Here is a 19,256-nt window from a genome sequence, read left to right as displayed (position 1 = left end):
TAGGCTTACAAAAAATCTTATCACAAATTATTTTAAACTGATGACAACTTAATTTTGATCACAAAGAAAATAAGGAAAAATAAACTAAAAAACTCTAAACTTTAAATCCATCCACCCCTCATTTTTACTTTTTGTCATCTCACCTTACATCTTCTAATTTTGCCTATTTTTTAACCAAATTGTTGTAGTTGTTATTATTTTTAATAGATTTGTCTTTTTTTCTTCATTCTACAGGTATGAGTGGTTTATACACTACAATTACAGTATTAGAGTATGCTGAATTTGTCTGTGTACTTACATTTACAAATGATTTTTTTAACCTTCAAATGTTTTTTATTGTTGTTGTTGCGTATCAGTGTCCTTTTTAAAGATTAAAGAACTACAGCACATCTTGTAGGACAGGTCAGGTGGCGATGAATTTCTTCAGCTTTTGTTAGTGTGAGAAAGTCTTTATCTCTCCTTCCTTTTTAAGGGATTCTTTGCTAAGTACAGTATTCTTAGCTGGCAGGTTTTTTTTCCTTTAGCACTTTGGATGTCATCCCACTCCCTCCTGGCCTGAAAGGTTTCTGTTGAGAAACCTGCAGCTAGATGCATCAGAGGTCCTTTATATGTTATTTGCTTTTTTCCCCCATTTCTATAATCTTATCTTTGTCCTTGTCTTTTAAGTATTTGATTATAATATGCCTTACAGTAGCAGTAGTAGGTTGAATCTGCTTGGTGACCTTTGATCTTCCTGTACCTGGATATTTGTGTCTTTTCCTACATTTGGAATGTTTATTATTATTATTTTCTTGAATAGTCTTTCTACCCCTTTCTCTTTCTCTATGTCCTCTTTAAGGCCAATGGCTCTTATATTTGGTCTTATGAGGCTATCCCATAGGTTCAATAAGTATTTTTCATTGCTTTTAATTCTTCTTTTCTTTTGTCACTTCTGATTGTGTATATATATATATATATATATATTTTTTTTTTTTTTTTTTGAGACAGAGTCTCGGTCTGTCGCCCAGACTGGAGTGCAGTGGTGTGATCTCAGCTCACTGCAAGCTCTGCCTCCCAGGTTCATGCCATTCTCCTGCCTCAGCCTCCCAAGCAGCTGGGACTACAGGCACCTGCCACCATGCCCGGCTAATTTTTTGTATTTTTAGTAGAGATGGGGTTTCACTGTGTTAGCCAGGATGGTCTCAATCTCCTGCCCTCATGATCCACCCGCCTCGGCCTCCCAAAGTGCTGGGATTACAGGTGTGAGCCATCGCGCCTGGCCTGATTGTATATTTTTAAATAGTTTGTATTTGAGCTCACTGATTATTTCTTCTGCTTGATCAAATCTACTGTTGTAATACCATAATGCATTTGTAATTCCATCCATTATATTTTTCACCTCTATGATTTGTTTGATTTTTTATTATTTCAATCTCTTTGTTATATTTCTCTTATAAATTTCTTAATTGCTTCTCAGTGAAGTTCACTGAGCTTCTTTGAAACAGCTATTTTGAATTCTCTGAGAGGTCACACAAATCCATCTTTCTAGGGTTGGTTACTGGCATCTTCTTTAGTTAGTTCAGTGAGGTCATATTTCCCTGAATGCTCTTGATACTTAAAGACATTCATCAATGCCTGGGCTTATTGAATCACTTTTTTAAATGATGGCTGCTTTCAAATCTATTTCAAATATTTCCAACATCGATTTTTTATCTGTTTTGGGCACCTGTTAATTGTCTTGTCTCTTTTAAGTTGTGATTTCCCTTGTTCCTTGTATGATTTTTTTCATTGCATCTTAGTCATTTTTTAATTTTATATCATGAGACTCTGTGTTCTCTGTAACCTTTTTTATTTGTTAGAGAGCCCCCCTATTTTTTTGTGGCTGAAGGGCTGCTTTTGTATATATTTTCAGCTTCTTCTGTTAGGTTCCCCTGACACAACCTTTTTGAAAAAATGCAGCACTAACTCACACTGCCTCATTGCACATGGGCAGTACAGAAGTTCAGCTCCCATCCCAAATTTGCTGACACCTTCGTGGTGATAATGGGTTACAGGCTCATACCATCTTACGCCCTCAAAGTGGCAGTGGGGGCTTATCTGAACTCTGGGACCCATTGACACAAAAGGTTTAGGGAAAGTTGAGTACCATCTAGTCCCATCATGTTTCCCTTTGTTCTGTCTCACTGACTGTGGATGAGGATGGAAGGTCAGCTACTCACTGGTTTTCACTGACATTAGGGGTATAGGGAACCAGAGTGCTGACTAGCCCTGACTTGCTCTACTGTATTCAATCTCATTGCTGTCAGGTTTATATGGGGTGTGAGTGTATCATAACAATTACTAGCACTACCTCACACTACCAGATGAATGTGGTGGAGCAACTTACCATTTGACCTTGCTGACACTATCCTGGCAGGGGAATCAGAGTACCATTTGCTTCTGCCAGAGAGGTAGTAGATCAGCTCTGTGTTCGGCATCACCAGTATTTGTCTTCCAGGGGAATAAAAACACTGCCTGTTTTCTGTCAGATGAAGCACGGAAGATCAGCTCTCTGCTTGGTAACGCTAACACTACACTGTTAGGGGAACTGGAATGTCAGCTACTTCCACCAACAGTGGATGAAATATCAGTTCTCAACTTTGAGGTTTTTGACTAACTTTGTTCCACACCACAAACTATACCCCCTTTTCCTTATCACAACGAACTCTGTGCTCTTGTCACAATCTCCTGACTAGTTTGTCACATATCCTGTAACCATTCACCCTCCATGTCGTTCCTTGAGCTCTTTGAAAATACCTCACTACACTGCCACCCTCTGAATATCTTCTTTTTTTGTTATTTTAAACATTCAAGTAGTCTTTGCTGATCTCCCCAGCCATAAAAAATCACTACCTCCTTTGGGTCCCCTAGTGCTTCAGTTGTACCTCTTTTATAGCATGCATTATAATCTTTTGTGCACACTGGAATTAACAATAGTTATACCTCCCTCCACCACCCCTCCAATTATAAATTAACACTGAGTATCCCAAATTAATTTTCACTAATGTTTATTTATTAAGAAGTCAATCTTCCAGAAGCTTCCAGTATTTGAAATATTGCTCTGAAATTGGATATAAGGAACAAATCATGCCATAGCCCTCCTTGATTCACAAGCCCTGGCCAAGAGGCCTTGAGTGTAAAATAGAGGAAAGGTTTAGAGGTGGGGTATGAGCTGGGTGGTTTGTAAAAAGATGTAATAAGACAAAATAACTTCTTTCAGGAAATGACTAGTTAGGAGACAACTGAGTACTTACTATGTACCAGTTCATGTGCTGAGAGATTTGTGTGTATTTATCTAATTTAATCCTCACACTTACACTTTGAGGTAAGTTTTATTGTTATCCACACATGTAGGTTGATGAAAGCTTGCCCTCCCCCCTTGCTTTAATGTTTTCTCCTAAGCATTTTCAGACTTATGGGCACATGTATTCACAGGATCAGTGATTTAGGTGTTTTAAATGGATAAAATTGCTGAGGGAGAGCCTGAGTTGCCAGAACTGTGGTCTTCAAAAGCTTGTGTAAGACTACTTGTTTCACTGTGGAAGATGTCTTTGCATTGGGGCGGGGCAGCTGAAAGCAATTATTTATTCATTTAACAAATGTTTATTGAGTCCCTAGTCTGTGTAGGGTATTTGGGATGCAAGATAAAAATCCCTTCTTGAATAAGTTTATTGTCCAGTGGGAGTCATACAAAGTGAACATTATATCAGCATGGTAAGGCCTTTTAAATCTATATGTTAGTGAATGGTCTGAATATTAGAATCATAATTTTGGAGAAGAAAGGGTATTAGAATTTTTTTTTGTCTCTTCAGGCCACTTTGTGGGGTTGTAAGCAAGAATTCCCTTGAAGGATGTAACCAAGGGCCTGAGGAAACTGTTTTCCCTGCATTTGTGTGCCCTGTGGGTCATCTTCTTCTTTCATGTGTCAACTGCTCTTCTGAGCAAAAAGTGCTTGGTGTATCTTGGTCTGGGGAATTATTTGGAAGACATTATTTGTGGAACATAATGGCATAACATTTACATACACTCACCTTCTGACTTTGAGTATGAATATGTAGGTTGTGTATATGTGTGAATATATATACATCACGATGTCATTCTAAGTGTTTGGAAATAACTGTTCATACATGTAGTTTACCTTCTTCCTTGGAATTACTATCTTGTAATATGGCATTAAAGAATTATCCCACCTCTGAAGTCCTTTGCCTGGGAAACATGGTGAACTGGAGGATCCTTACACATTCTGTGTGACCAGCTATTAAACAGAATGAGGACTAGGTTTCTCTGTCACTGACTTGGAAGGTAATGAAATGTTCAGGCAACCAGTATTGACACCTTGCAGCTTTTGCCCCGGTTTTGTTTCCAGGTGAATTAATTGCCTTTTTTACTCATGATTATATGACGCTTTCTCTTTTCACCAGCGAAGAGTAGAGGAATGAAAATGAGAACCCTAGACTCTTCTGGATTTTAATGTCATCTTGTAAGTGGGATATAGTGTTAAAAGCTTTACAGACATTCTCATTTAATCCTCATAGCAGCCCTGTGACTTAAGGTAAGTGAAATAATGGACACTTTCTTTTCTTGCAGGTTTTCGATATAAGCATGCAGCACTTTTACAATCAGAAAAACAGCAAATATATACACAAAAAATCCCTTCTTTCTCTCTCTACAAAATTAAGACCACAATATTGTTTCAATATTGTGCTTTTTCAAACATTGTACTCATCTCATGTGCAGCTCTCCATGTCATTAAATCTTCTTTTAAAAAATGGTTTAGACAATAAATCCATTTATGAAGGTAAAATGTTTTTATTTATTCTTATGTTATAGATCATGTAGGATAAATAGTGGACTATCAAAAGGAATATTACAAATATTTAATATTACCATTAAAAATCATGTTTTCAGAGTATTTAACCTTGGAAAATGTTCATGATATACATGAAAAACACAAGTTATAAAAGTATGAAATATGCTCCCAATTTTATAAAATATAAGCACAGGTTTATTAATAGGAGAGAAAACAGTATTGTTAACATTTTGGTGCAGTCTGGATGGTAAAATTAATGGTAGTTTCGTCTTTTATTTCACTGAATTTTAGGAGATCTCCACAATGTCAGTACATGACCTTTACATTCTGACAAAAAAAAAAAATTAAAAATAATTACTAGAAATGATCAGGTAGAAAATATAAAAGAGATTTTGGATTAAGATGGTGGTCTGTAAATTGTACACAGGGTTTTTATTCTCATCTTAAATATCTTAAACTGAAAGAAAATAATTTGTATGCACAAACTCTTTCTGGGTGTGCGTGTGTTTTACATTTTTTTTTTTTTAAGTGAGGAATTCCTGGAAGACAGAAAGCAGATGGAGCCACTGTGTAGGAGGCTGGCGGGTAGCAGACCGCCAGAAAGGAGGAGGAGGGGAGTCGGCCTGTCTGGCTGGCGTTTGAGGGAAACGGTCGAGGGGCGGAGGAGGAAATGAAAGAGAGGGCGCGTGTGTCAATACAAACTGAACACGGGCACGCGCGCTGACCAGCCTGGCTGCCGCCCGCAGAGCGGAAGGCGGGATGGCTGGGGGCGGGGCCAAGGCTCAGGCGGGCTCAGAGGGGGCGGGTTCCCTGCGCCGCAAAGACCCGGTCGCCAGAGTGAAGCCAAGCCAGCTAGCGCTGCGAAGCCCAGGCCGCGCGGACTCCCCAGAGACTTGCCGCCGCCTGCGTCTTTGCCTCTGCAGCCATCCCTCTTACTCCTTGCCTTTCGTCCCCGTCGTCTCCTCTGCCGCCGTGCCGCAGCCGCACCAGCATCGACAACAGCTAAGTGGCCGATTCGGGGACTTGGGGTCGGGGTTGGGGCGGACGCAAGGCACGAACAGCACTCGCGAGCCCGCCATCTCTACGTCAGCCGCCACTGCTGCAGTAACCCTTCTAGGGCGAGAGAGGAAAGCACTGTGGAGAGGCACACGCTGTCCCAGTGCTCACGGTTAGAGTTCGAGCGTTTCTGCCAAAACATTGGTGAGAGCCTTGCACTTGGAGAAGGGAGCACAGACCAGGTCTTTGAGATCGCAAAAAATATATATATCATATTGCATAGTGTTGACTTTTTGTCAGTTTAATCGACCAGGGCAGCAGCTTTCCCCAAGCCCTCTTAATCCCTGAGCTATGTCTCCTCCAACCGTGCCTCCGATGGGGGTAGATGGCGTGTCCGCATACCTGATGAAGAAAAGGCACACCCACAGGAAGCAACGGCGCAAGCCCACTTTCCTCACTCGTAGGAACATCGTGGGCTGCCGCATTCAACACGGCTGGAAGGAAGGCAACGAGCCAGTGGAGCAGTGGAAGGGTACTGTGCTCGAGCAGGTTTCCGTGAAGCCCACTCTTTACATCATTAAATATGATGGCAAAGATAGTGTGTATGGACTAGAACTGCACCGCGATAAGAGAGTTTTAGCGCTAGAGATCCTTCCTGAGAGAGTGCCAACTCCTCGTATCGATTCACGACTGGCAGATTCCCTGATTGGCAAGGCAGTGGAGCATGTGTTTGAAGGTGAACATGGTACCAAGGATGAATGGAAGGGTATGGTCCTGGCGCGAGCTCCTGTGATGGATACTTGGTTTTACATCACCTACGAGAAAGATCCTGTTCTCTATATGTACACGCTGCTTGATGACTACAAAGATGGTGACTTACGCATTATTCCAGATTCCAACTACTATTTCCCTACAGCAGAACAGGAGCCTGGAGAGGTGGTCGACAGTCTCGTGGGCAAGCAGGTGGAGCATGCCAAAGATGACGGGTCCAAGAGAACTGGCATTTTTATACATCAAGTGGTGGCGAAGCCATCTGTCTACTTCATTAAGTTTGATGATGATATTCACATTTATGTCTATGGTTTGGTGAAAACTCCTTAAATTCTTTGTGCTCTTTAGAGAAGTTGTGGATCTGTTAGATGTGAATTATTTTGTGTTCTCGTAGTTGTGAACGCAGAGAACAGTTTAGGTGTCAGAAATTCAGGAAAGTGGATAAATTTTATTGTGCCAACAAATCTTACCTTGACTAGTTTCACAATTTTGCCTCAAGTGTACTTTGCTACTTTTGATATTGCCTTGTTCTGTAACTTAACAGTTAAATTGGGTGCTAATAGAAAATTAAAAAGTGTTTGCAACCATTGGAACAATGCAAAACTAGATTAAGAAAAATTAATGGTGTAAACCCACACCCCGTCCTTACCCCTTCCTTTCCTTACCTTGTTTCTTCCCAGAAAACAAGTGTTGAGGATGCGAAGTACATCCTTCCACCTATTTTCCCCATCTTCATGCAGAAAGTATGTTCTAGTAGTTTCTGTAAAAATGGCAAGCCACATGCTTTTCTCACTTGACATGTAGATGATATCTCTTCTTATCAGTAGCTTCAGTCTTTCTTGCTCTCTCTGGCTCTCTCTGGCCCTCACTCTTACTCTCTTGCACTCTTGCTCTCCCCTCCCTCCCTTACTCTAACAGCTGAATACACAGTACTTGTTGATGTACCAAAAAGGCATTCAACCATTTCGTTATTGATCGTCTTTTATTTCCTTTTTTTATTTTTTTTCAAAATAACACTGCTGTAATACATACTGGTGCTGTTATTTATATAGGTTGGATTCCCAGAAATACTATGTAGGCATATGTTTCAGAAATATTACAAGATTACTATCCAAAATGAAAGCGCCCGTTCCAGCGTCCTCTCCAGCACTCTTTAATGCTTGAAAATATGAAAGGCTAAAAATTGCATTGTATTGCTTGTTAGTTTAATTGCCTTTTGTCTGAGTTCAAAGAGGTTTGTTGTTGTTGCTGTCCTTGTTTCTGTTTGGATTTTTCTCTGATTTGCCTGTTCTTACCCTTTGCTCATGTATCTATTGATGTTTTTCATTATAAATTTGTAGAAATTCTTACTACATAGTGCATATTAATCATTTGTAGCTCTAATGTGTTATGACGTTTTCATCTTGACTTTATTGATGATATATTTTCCTTTAAAATTTTTAAACTTTTTAGGTAGACCTTATCTCTTTTATAGATTTTGGTTTCCTTTTTTTATCACATAGATGCCCCCACCCAAAGTCATACAAATATTCACCTACATTTTCTTCTAATAACTTTATTATTTTTAATGTTTAAATGTTTGATCCATCTGAAATTTATTTTTGTATATGGTGTAAGATGGGGATCCAGCTATAACATTTTGTTCACATTGGATACCTGATTGTGACATTTATTTAAAATATTACCCATTTTCAAATTTCTGAGCCAATATCATGATTTAATTATAGTGGCTTCATCGTAAGTTTTAGAATCCGATAAAGCAAGTCCCACTTCATTAGTTTTTTTTTCTTTATATAATCTGTCCTAGACATTCATTTTTTCATGTGAAAAAATGAAATGCAGAGTTTTAATAAAATTCTAATTATGATGGCTGACATCACAATTAAAATCCTGCATTTTTGTTTAGAGGGCTCTTTAATAATATTAAATCGTAGCACTCAAGAGTCTTCGTACATCTTTGAAATCTTTTGGTCTTGTTATTGGAATATTCTTCACGTAAGTATATCATAGCTAATTGAAGTTATTTCTAAGTATTTTTACAGTTTTATTTCATATTTTGACATTGTGAATTGGTTTTTTTCTTCTCATTTGTAATTAGCTATTTTTGACAATATAGACAACCTATAGATTTTTGTATTTTTATCTTCTGTCTAATGAGCTTATTTAATCATTGAAATTACAGTAGATTTTTAAGAATATAATATTTTGGGTTTTCTAGATATGAAATTATTTCACCTGAACATATAGATCATTTTATTTCCTCTTAATGTTTATACTGATTACTGTTACATTAGCTGGATTTTTCAAAACAATATTGAAGAGTGATGACAGACGTGACTGTCTTGTTCTTAATTTTCATGGAAGTAAGAATGCAAAATATTAATAGGGAATAGCATTCCCTATTAGTATGACATTTACTTTTGGCTATTAGTAGGTAGTCATTAACATGTTTAAGAGTTTCCGCTATTCCTGTTTTATAGTGTTATTGCTAGAAGTGGTTCCTGAATTTTATAAAATCCTTTTCAGCATCTATTGATAAAATTGTATGATTTTTTTTCTCTTTAATTTGTTGATGTAATGAATTAGAATGGTAGGTATTTGATGTGGAACCAAACTTGTATTTCTGGAACAAATACTACTTGGTCATTGTGAAATAATGATTTGCTACATGACTGGATTTTATTTACCAGTATTTAATTTAGAATTATTGCATTTTCATTCCAAAGTAAAATTGTATTTTGTCCTTCTGATGCTATCTTTATCAAGTTTTGTTATTGAAGTTGTGCTAGCTTTAAAAAAATATGAATATGTGAGTTTTCAATTTTTTTCCTGTGGTCTGGAATAATTTAAATAGCATTAGAATTATTTGTTTGTTAAAAGTTAGCTAGGACAAAGTGTAAAACAATCTAATCCTGATGACACTTTTAATGGTAGATTTTTAATCAGCTTTGTGATTTCTTTAATAGTTATTGGCTTATTCAGGCTTTTTATTAAAAAGGTATATACATTCTCTGTGACATACAAAGTTAAAAGTTCTCTATTATTGCTGATTGTACTGGTTGTTGCTTGTTGACTGTACTATTCAGATGGCTTTATGCTTTTGTATATTTTATGTCACATAGATCTAATTCTGAAAACATTGTAATAAAATAATTAGCTATAATGGTATTTTCAATTATCTTTGTATTTGATTTATCAAAATTAAATCAAAATATAGGAAAGTATGAAAGATATGACAAACATTTTCTCACCTCCACCCAAAATTAATAAGTGTCAACATTTTGGCCTATTATTTGATATAGATAGAGATATATATTATTAAACAGTCAGAAAATTACAGATAATAAATATCTTTCCCAGTACCAACCCACTTCCATTCTTTGAATAGGCAGACACTGTAATTAATTTGGTATGATTCTTGCCCATGTTTTATGTTTTTACTATATATTATCACCATAACTGATACTAGTATTGATTTTTATGTGTTTTTTTTTTAAAATTTCCCCATGAATGATGAACTTTAAACCATGTGGAGTTTATTTTATGTTTTGTTGTAAGGATCTGTGTTTCTCCAGTGGAAAAACAGATTGCAACAACACAACCAATAGGACTGACCTTAGAATGCTAGTTACTGTTTCAGGCACTTTACCACTCCTGATACGCAGAGAGGCGTGGCCCTAACTGAGGCCCTGAGGTTTCAATTAAAATGACAAAAATCTCAGTTCTCACAGAGCTTGCTTTCTTGTTAATGGGAGGCATATACCCGCCACCCACCCTTGATGTTTAGGCCAGACATAGGCCTTATGTTGTCTTACGATGATTTTGGTGTTATTCCACATTCTGACACTCAGAGGGAGGCTAGCTCTAATCCTGCCATTGTTTCAAGTGTTTGAGACATAGCAGATCAAACAAAAATCTTCCTTTCTTAGACAATGATAACAACAACATAGATAAATATTATTGCTTCCTAGTTCCTGTTCTCCCACTAGGCCCTACGTCCTGAACCATGCATTATATTGTTCCCATTGATGATGGTTGGGGCTGGGAGATAGAACAGTGAACTATCTAGACAAAATCACTACTGCCTTACAGCATACATCCTAAAGGAGTAAGGAAGACAGCCATCACCATTCTTACATCCCTGGCCCTTAGGCTTTATATTGTCTCATAGTAATTTGGGGATATCCCACAATGTGCCACTCAGAGCAAGATTTGACCCTAGTTCTGACTCCTATAGATTGAGGATATGAAAGTGAGATAGATGAAGTCAAAATGAACATTCAAGCCTACATAGCTTCAGAATTCCACTGTATATTCTGAAATGATATGGCAAAAATGTCAGAGACTAGAGCAAAGAATGCTGGCTAGAAGATTACAGGAGTAAGTCAGACAGAAATTTTTAGTTAATAATTTTAGAAATGAATATTAAGGTGCATTGTGAGGGGGAATTAACATTGTAGCTGATTAATTTTGTAAGGAAACTGACTATGTAGTAATCAAAGGCCTCTAGGATTATGAGTTATCTGCAAAAATCAGAGAGTTAATGTATGGGAACGGACAAGATTTTAAGAGTCAGTTTAAAAAAAAACACAAGAATAAGGGCTAAATAAGTAAGTATAGGTGTACAATGATCATACTTTTTCTCCATTTTAGTCTGTATCTAAATAGGCTCAAAAAAGTGAATGAAGTGTGAAATGTCTACATTGTCTATTGTTCGGACAAAATATTTTCTTTAAAGATAGGAAAAAGTTTGCTATCTGTAAATTGGCTATTTCACTGAACTAATTAATTCTAAGTATGGATTTCTTTTTTTTTTTTTAAACAGTGTCCTGCTCTGTCACCCAGGTTGAAGTGCAGTGGGCGATCATGGCTCACGGCAGCCTCGACCTCCCAAGATCAAGCAATCCTCCCACCTCAGCCTCTTGAGTAGCTGGGAGTACAGGCACAAGCTACCATGCCCAGCTAATTTTTGATATTTTATAAAGATGAGGTTTCGCCATGTTGCCCTGGCTGGTCTCGAACTCGAGCTCAAGGCAATCCACCTGCCTCAGCCTCCCAAAGTGTTGGTATTACAGGTGTGAGCAACCATGCTTAGCCCTGGGTTTACTTTTAACTGTATGACCTATATTCAGGACTTTTGAAAATGTAAAGAATCCATGTTTTCTCTCCTTCACAAATTTTCCACATGCATCCTTCATTCTCTTGTTGACTGTTCATACCATAAAAGATTTAGGTTCATTTTTAAAGACATCTAGATAACTGCAAAAGGAAGTGACATTAGCGCTTCTCATAAATCAGGGTTTCTGGTATGATTACTTTGATTAGTACTTGTTTGTTTATTTAATCATTCATTTATTTATGAAATAATAACCCAGGATCCTCTGACAAAATGTTCAAGATGTTTTTCTGGGTGCCATGCTGGGAAACCAAGATGAATAACACGTGGTCTTTTATATGTTCTTTTATGGCCTTCAAATCAATAGCAGAGACAAAAAGTTGCCTTTAAAGCAATAGCAGAGGCAAAAGATGGGTATAAAACCCTGTATAACAAGGTAAAAAGAATGTGATAAATGTTATTTAAAGGGTCACAGGGGTACATATGTGCTGTTAATTCAGGTGACAGAGAGCGAGCTCATTTCATAGAAGTTGATATTAATCTTCATTATGTTACACAAGCAAGAGGGTTTCTAAGTTGATGATTTCATAGTACCAACATACCAAATTATATATATATATATATATAATTTTATTGAGATATAATTACATAGAGCAAAAGACAAAGTATCTTGAATATATAACACACTGACTTAACTTTTCAGTTTTTCTTCTGTCATTTATTTACGGCATCATTCCATTTGTATTATTTTAATCTTTCAAAATTTGTTGAGAATTGTTTAGTAGCCTAACGTGTACTATCCTAGAGAATGTTCTATGTGCACTTGAAAAGATTACGTATTCTCCTGTTGTTGGGTGAGGTGTTATAAGTCTGTCAAGTCTAGTTTGTTTGTAGTGTTGTTCAAATCCTCTATTTTCTATTGACCTTATTCCTACATGCTCTATCCATTTTTGAATGTTTTCAATTGAAATCTCCAACTGTTATTGTGTGACTGTCTATTGCTCACTTCAATTCTGTGAAACTGCTTCATATATCTTGGGTATCTGTTGTTAGTATATTTATTTTTATAATTTTGATATCTCCTTGATGAATTATCCATTTACTAATAAGTATTGACATTTCTTGTCTTTTTTTTGCTTTTTTTGATTTAATGCCTACTTTGTCTGATATTATTACAGTGGCTGTAGATTTGCAAGGAAAATCTTTTTCCTTTTTTTTTGCTTCAACCTATTTGTGTCTTTTATATCTAAAGTGAATCCCTTGTAGACAGCACATAGTTGGATCACATTTTAATGCATTCTGCCAAGCAATGTCTTTTGATTGAAGAGTTAATTCCATTTATATTTAAAGTAATGACTGATAAGGAAAGATTTACCTCTGCCATTTTGCTGTTTAAGTATATCTTAGAATTTTTTTGTCCCTCTTTTCCTCCCTTAATGCTTTCTTTAATGTTGATAGTTGCTTTTTTGCTATGAACTGATTTTCTTCTTATATTTTTGTATATAGATTTTTAGACATTTTGTTTAATATGGGGACTATATGTGACATCCTAAATTTATAATAATTTAGTTGATTTGATGCCCACATAACTTCAATAACATACAAAATCTCTGCTCCTATACAGCTCCATTTTCCACCCTTTATGTTGTCACAAATTATAACTTATACAATGTGCATCCAATAATAGAGACTCATAATTATTCTTCATAAATTTGTCAGCTTAATACTGTAGGAGGTAAAAAAGCTCTTCCCAGATTTTTGCCTTAGCAATCTACTGTTTGTTTCTATTACAGTCTTTTGCTTCAGACATGTGAGGATTGTATAACTTTCAGTGTTTTTAAGCAATGCTTGTTCTTTTTCTGGCCTGAGTTTGACTTAGGTAAAACAAAGATGAAAGCCTTGTGTCAGTCATCCACGTAGTGCCCAGACAAGTTAGAACAACCATATGAAATAATTCTACTCTTCTTACTTTGGAACCAGGGAAAGGGTGCCACACTGGGAATGCAAGCTGTCCTTGCTTCTGAACCAAGACTACTATTGTGCCAGGAAGAGGGTGGGAAAAGAGTAAGTAAAATCATCACATTACTTCCTACTGTTTTGAAGAGGTTTTTTTTCTTTCTTCAGAGTTCATTTGGTTATTGTAAATTTTGACAGATTTTCAGAATTCTGAAAAAACTGGTTCCAAAAGTATCCACTTATTCTGTTTCTATGAGGGATGAGAGCCTAGAGCTGCCTACTCTTTCATTTTGTTGACATCACATTCTTTGTCAGATATATGTATATGTATATGTACATACATACATAAAGATTATATATAGAGAAAGAGACAGTAAATGTTTTCTCCTTGTCTGTGTGTTGCCTATTTATTTTTGTAATCATGTAATTCAGTGAGCAAATGTTTTAAATGTGATCAAGTCCAGTGTGGTTTTTTTTGTGGCATTTTAAGATTTGTTTCATAATCCAAAGGTGCAAAGATAATCTTCTATTTGTGTTATAGGAACATTATGGCTTTAACTTTCACGTTTATGTTTTGATCCACTTTCAGTTAATTTTTGTTTATGGTGTCAGGTATGTGTCCAGATAAATAGGTAGATCAGTCAATAGATACATGGATAACAACATAGTTTGTTTTTCAATAGAGATATTTAGTTATTCCAGGACCATTTGAAAAATCTTTCATTTAATCACTGAATTTTATTAGTGCTTTTTACAAAAATCAATGAACCGTATATGTGTTTTTATTTCTGTACTCTTTTCTGTTTTAATGCTCTATCTTTCTGTGCTTATGATAATGGCATTCTGTCTTGACTAATGTAGCTTCATACTATATTTTAGAATCTGATAATGTGAGTACTTCAACATTGTTCTTATTCACCTTTTCCCAGTTTTTGCACTAATGTCCTTTTATGTTTCGGATTCAAGACTTGAGTCAGTACTACATTTCATTTATTCTTCATGTTGCCTTAGTCTCCTCCAATCAGTGACAGCTTTTTAAGCTTTAAAGTCTTTTATGACCTTGGCACTATTAAGGAGTATTCATTAGTTGTTTTTTATAATGTCTCTTGATTTCAAGTCGTTTGGTGGTTTTCTCATGACTAGAGGGGAGTTACAGATTTTTTATAAGAGTATCACAGAAGTGATGTGTCTTTCTCATTGCATCATATCAGGGATTGTATGATGTCAGCATAACTTATTGGTGATATTAATGTTGATCACTTTTGTTGAGGTGGTTTCTCCACTTTAAAGTTTGGTAGGTTTTTTTTCTCCCTTTTCATAGTCTGTTATTTGAAATTCAGTGACTAACTTTGGCTGACACTCAATGAGACTAGAATTAAGCTCCACTTCTTGTGAGGAGTATTAAATAATTTTTAAAACTTCTAGCAATTAGTAAATAATTTGGAGGCAATATTTTGAGGCTCTGCAAATTTCTTAAGTTAACCAGTGACTAAATTTAAATTTCCAACTATTATTGTGGAATTGTCTGTTTCTCCCTTCAATTTAATCATTTTTTGTTTTACGTATTATATTTGGGGGCTTTAAAGTTAAGTGTGATATATTTTCATAATTGCTACATTTTCCTGATTGACCGTTTTATCATTATACAATGCCCTTCATTATCTGTACTAACAATTTTTGTCTTAAGTCTATTTTGTCTGTTATAAATATCAGACAAAATAAAACAGCTCTCTTTTGAGTACTGTATGCCTAGTATCATTTCCCATCCTATTACTTCCAACCTATTTATATCTTTTAATCTAAATTGTGTCTTCTGTAGATCACATATAGTTGTATCTTTTAAAAAATTCCATTCCACCAATATTGCCTTCTAATTAGGGTGTTTAATCCAGGTACAATTAATTTGATAATTTACAAGTTGGTATTTACTGCTATTTTTCTTTGGATTTCTATGTCTTATTTTTCATTTTATCTATTCTTCCAACACTGCTTTTTTTGTGTTAAATAGATGTTTTCTAGTATACCTCGCCCAGGCTGGAGTACAGTGGCACAATCTTGGCTCACTGCTACCTCCGCCTCCTTGGTTCAAGCAATTCTCCTGCCTCAGCCTTCTGAGTAGCTGGGATTGCAGGCGTGCCACCATGCCCGGCTAATTTTTGTATTTTTTAGTAGAGATGTGGTTTTGCCATGTTGGCCAGGCTGTTCTCTAACTCCTGACCTCAAGTGATCTGTCCACCTCAGCCTCCCAAAGTGTTGGGATTACAAGCATTAGCCACCACGCCTGGCCCCTAGTATAACTTTTTAATGCCTTTGTCATTTTATTTATTATTTATTCTGAGTTATTTTCTTCTGGGTCACTCTGGTGATTACAATTAAATTATTATAGTCTAGTTCAGTTTCATTTCTATTTAATTTCAATAGTATACAAAATTGTTGATTCTATATATTTCCATTCTCTTCCCCATCCTCTATGATTTTATCATACCAATATTTTATTTATGCATTATTTTCTCATCAATGCAGATTTATAATTATTTTATGCATTTGTCTTTTAAATCAGGTAGGATGAAACACAGAGCTACAAACAAAAAATATACTTTCATCTTTTATATTTCCTCATGCAGTTACCTTTACCAGTGTTCTTTATTTTATCATGGTCTTCAAATCACAGTTAGTATTGTTTCATTTCAGCCTAAAAGTCTCTTTTTAGTATTTCTTGTCAGGCAGATATAGTAAAAAATTTTTATCAGTTCTTGTTTATCTGGACATGTTTTTATTTCTCTTTCATTTGTAAGTTTTGCTGGATGTAAAATGTTTGGTTCACATGTTTTTTCTTGCAGTATTTTGAATATGGTAGGTATCCCACTGTCATCCATAGTATTGGGTGAGAAATCAGTTGTTAATCTTACTGAGAATCTTTCATATACAATCAGTCATTTTTCTCTTTCTGCGTTCAAGATTCTCTCTTTATGTTTGTCTTTTGACAGTTTAATTATGATGTCTTGGTGTGCTTTTCTTTGAGTTTATCTTACTTGGAATTCATTGAGATTCTTGGATGTATATATTAATGTTGATCGATTTTTGGGAGTTTTCAGCCATGATTTTTTCAAATATTCTTTATGCTTCTTTCACTCTCTACTTTTTCTCAGCCTTCCATTATGTATATTTTGGTATGCTTGATGGTGTTCACAGGTCTCTGGAGTTTTGTACATTTTTCTTCACTCTGTTATCTTTCTGTTCCTTAGTCTGGGTAATCACAGTTGTCCTACCTTCCAGTTCACGAATTCTTTCTTCTGCCTGCTTATATCTGCTGTTGAACTTCTTCAGTTTATTTTTAATTTCAGTTCTTATATTTTTCAACTTTAGAATTTCTATTTGGTTTCTTTTTATATCTGTTTACTGATATACTACTTGATGAGACGTTATTCTCATACATTTCTTTAATTCTTTAGATGTGATTTTCTCTAGTTCTTTGGACAGATTTATAATAGCTGATTTAAAGTCACCTGCTAAATTTAGTATTCATCTAAAGATCTTGCCTACAACAATCACTACTTTGGTGTTGTAATGATTAATTTTCTATAAAAGAATTTCCTGGCAGCTGGATGTGGTGGCTCAGGCCTGTAATCCCAGCACTCTGGGAGGCCAAGGCGGGTGGATCACGAGGTCAGGAGATCACGACCATCCTGGCTAACGTGGTGAAACCCCGTCTCTACTAAAAATAAAAAAAAAATTAGCGGGGTGTGGTGGCAGGTGCCTATAGTCCCAGCTACTCGGGAGGTTGAGGCAGGAGAATGGCGTGAACCCAGGAGGCGGAGCTTGCAGTGAGCCGAGATCGCGCCACTGCACCCAGCCTGGGCGACAGAGTGAGACTATGTCTCAAAAAAAAGAAAAAAAATTTTCCTATTTCTTTATTAACTGAAGCTCTTCTGTAAGGAATAGCTAATCTCTTCTCTCATTCATTCATTTGTTTATTCATTAAATTATGTGTTTATATCAGTATGGACTTACGGATACTTATTTTATTATTTAAGATGTAATCCATTAGTAGCAGTATTTTACATATTTTAACTTTTATTTTAGATTCAGGAGTACATGTGCAGGTTTTTTATATAGGGAAACTCATAATTTGGAGGTTTGATGTACACATTATTTTGTCACTCAGGTACTAAGCATAGCCTCAACATTTTTTTCTTCTGAACCTCTTCCTCATCTCAGCCTCCTCCCTCAAGTAGGCTCCAGTGTCTGTTGTTCCTCTCTTTCTGTCCATGTGTTCTCATTATTTAGCTTCCACTTATAAGTGAGAACATGGAGTATTTTGTTTCTTTTCCTGCACTGGTTTCCTAAAGATAGTGGCCTCCAGTTCCATCCACTAGAGAAATGTAAATTAAAACCACAATATTATTTGTATTTACTTTATTCCTAGATTATTTTAGGTTTGACCATTGGTAGTTTTTGATTCCTAGATTATTTTAGGTTTGACCATTGGTAGTTTCTTGGCTTCTGTAACTTTTTTTTTTTTTTTTTTTTTTTGAGACGGAGTCTCGGTCTGTCACCCAGGCTGGAGTGCAGTGGTGTGATCTCGGCTCACTGCAAGCTCCGCCTCCTGGGTTCACGCCACTCTCCTGCCTCAGCCTCCCGAGTAGTTGGGACTACAGGCGCCTGCCACCACGCCTGGCTAATTTTTTGTATTTTGTTTAGTAGAGATGGGGTTTCATCGTGTTAGGATTGTCTCGATTTCCTGACCTCGTGATCCACCTGCCTTGGCCTCCCAAAGTGCTGGGACTACAGGCACCCGCCACCACGCCCGGCTAATTTTTTGTATTTTGTTTAGTAGAGATGGGGTTTCATTGTGTTAGGATGGTCTCGATCTCCTTACCTCGTGATCCACCTGCCTTGGCCTCCCAAAGTGCTGGGATTACAGGCGTGAGCCACCGTGCCTGACCAGCTTCTATAACATTTTTAAGTCTTTTTTTTTTTTTGATTATGCAGCCTTTATTGGACATTTATCTTTCAGCAAAGTGCAGTTACATTTTCCATTAATTTACAGTAACACAGTTTAACTCTGATACCCTTGACTGTTGACCCAGGTGAGATGTAATGCTAAGTACTTTTTAGATTAAGATGCCCCCAAGTGTCATTATTGTCTGAATAGTAAGTGCTCAATAACAGTAGAAATTTAATCCACTAGCTTTAGGATAGGGTTTCTGTTATCTGCATTAGCTTTTCAGTGAAGTGAAAACAAGATCTTTGCCTTTTACGTCATCCCACTTACTCAAACATCATTCTTTAACAGAGTTAAAAGATATTTCATGAAGAACTATAGATGTTCTGTGCTTACAGTTTGGGGTGAATATAAATACAAATGACATGAAGTAAAATGTACTTTAAAAAATACATATGGTTTTTAATAATTAAAAATGTTTTAGCTGGGCGTGGTGGCTCATCTCATGTCTGTAATCCCAGAACTTTGGGAGGCTGAGGTGGGTGGATCACCTGAGGACAGGAGTTTGAGACCAGCCAGACCAACATGGTGAGACCCCATCTGTACTAAAAATACAAAATTAACCGGGCATGGTGGTGCATGCC

At 36.4% G+C, this 19,256-nt stretch overlaps 1 protein-coding gene and 1 long non-coding RNA gene across 2 annotated transcripts in view; one reads left to right on the top strand and one right to left on the bottom strand.

The window, feature by feature from the left end:
• Positions 1-1,533: 1,533 nt before the first annotated feature.
• Positions 1,534-19,256, bottom strand: part of LOC129530155 (uncharacterized) — a 71,999-nt gene continuing 54,276 nt past the window's right edge. Inside the window, exons 2-3 of the long non-coding RNA XR_008675714.2 lie at positions 7,261-7,355; positions 1,534-5,155 (exon numbers count right to left, since the gene is read on the bottom strand). This is a non-coding gene — a long non-coding RNA (uncharacterized lncRNA). The remainder of the gene's footprint in view (positions 5,156-7,260; positions 7,356-19,256) is intronic.
• SPIN4 (spindlin family member 4) lies at positions 5,566-9,763 on the top strand. The gene has a single exon (XM_004064276.5). The coding sequence runs from the start codon at positions 6,176-6,178 to the stop codon at positions 6,923-6,925; it is 750 nt and encodes a 249-aa protein (XP_004064324.1). The 5' UTR covers positions 5,566-6,175; the 3' UTR covers positions 6,926-9,763.

The sequence above is a fragment of the Gorilla gorilla genome, chromosome X (assembly GCF_029281585.2).
Source record: "Gorilla gorilla gorilla isolate KB3781 chromosome X, NHGRI_mGorGor1-v2.1_pri, whole genome shotgun sequence".
In the NCBI taxonomy this organism is placed as follows: Eukaryota; Metazoa; Chordata; class Mammalia; order Primates; family Hominidae; genus Gorilla; species Gorilla gorilla.
This window is presented reverse-complemented; position numbering and strand designations above follow the sequence as displayed.

Coding starts and splice junctions, on each gene's coding strand:
- SPIN4 (XM_004064276.5), top strand. CDS start 6,176: ATGTCTCCTCCAACCGTGCCTCCGATGGGGGTAGATGGCGTGTCCGCA.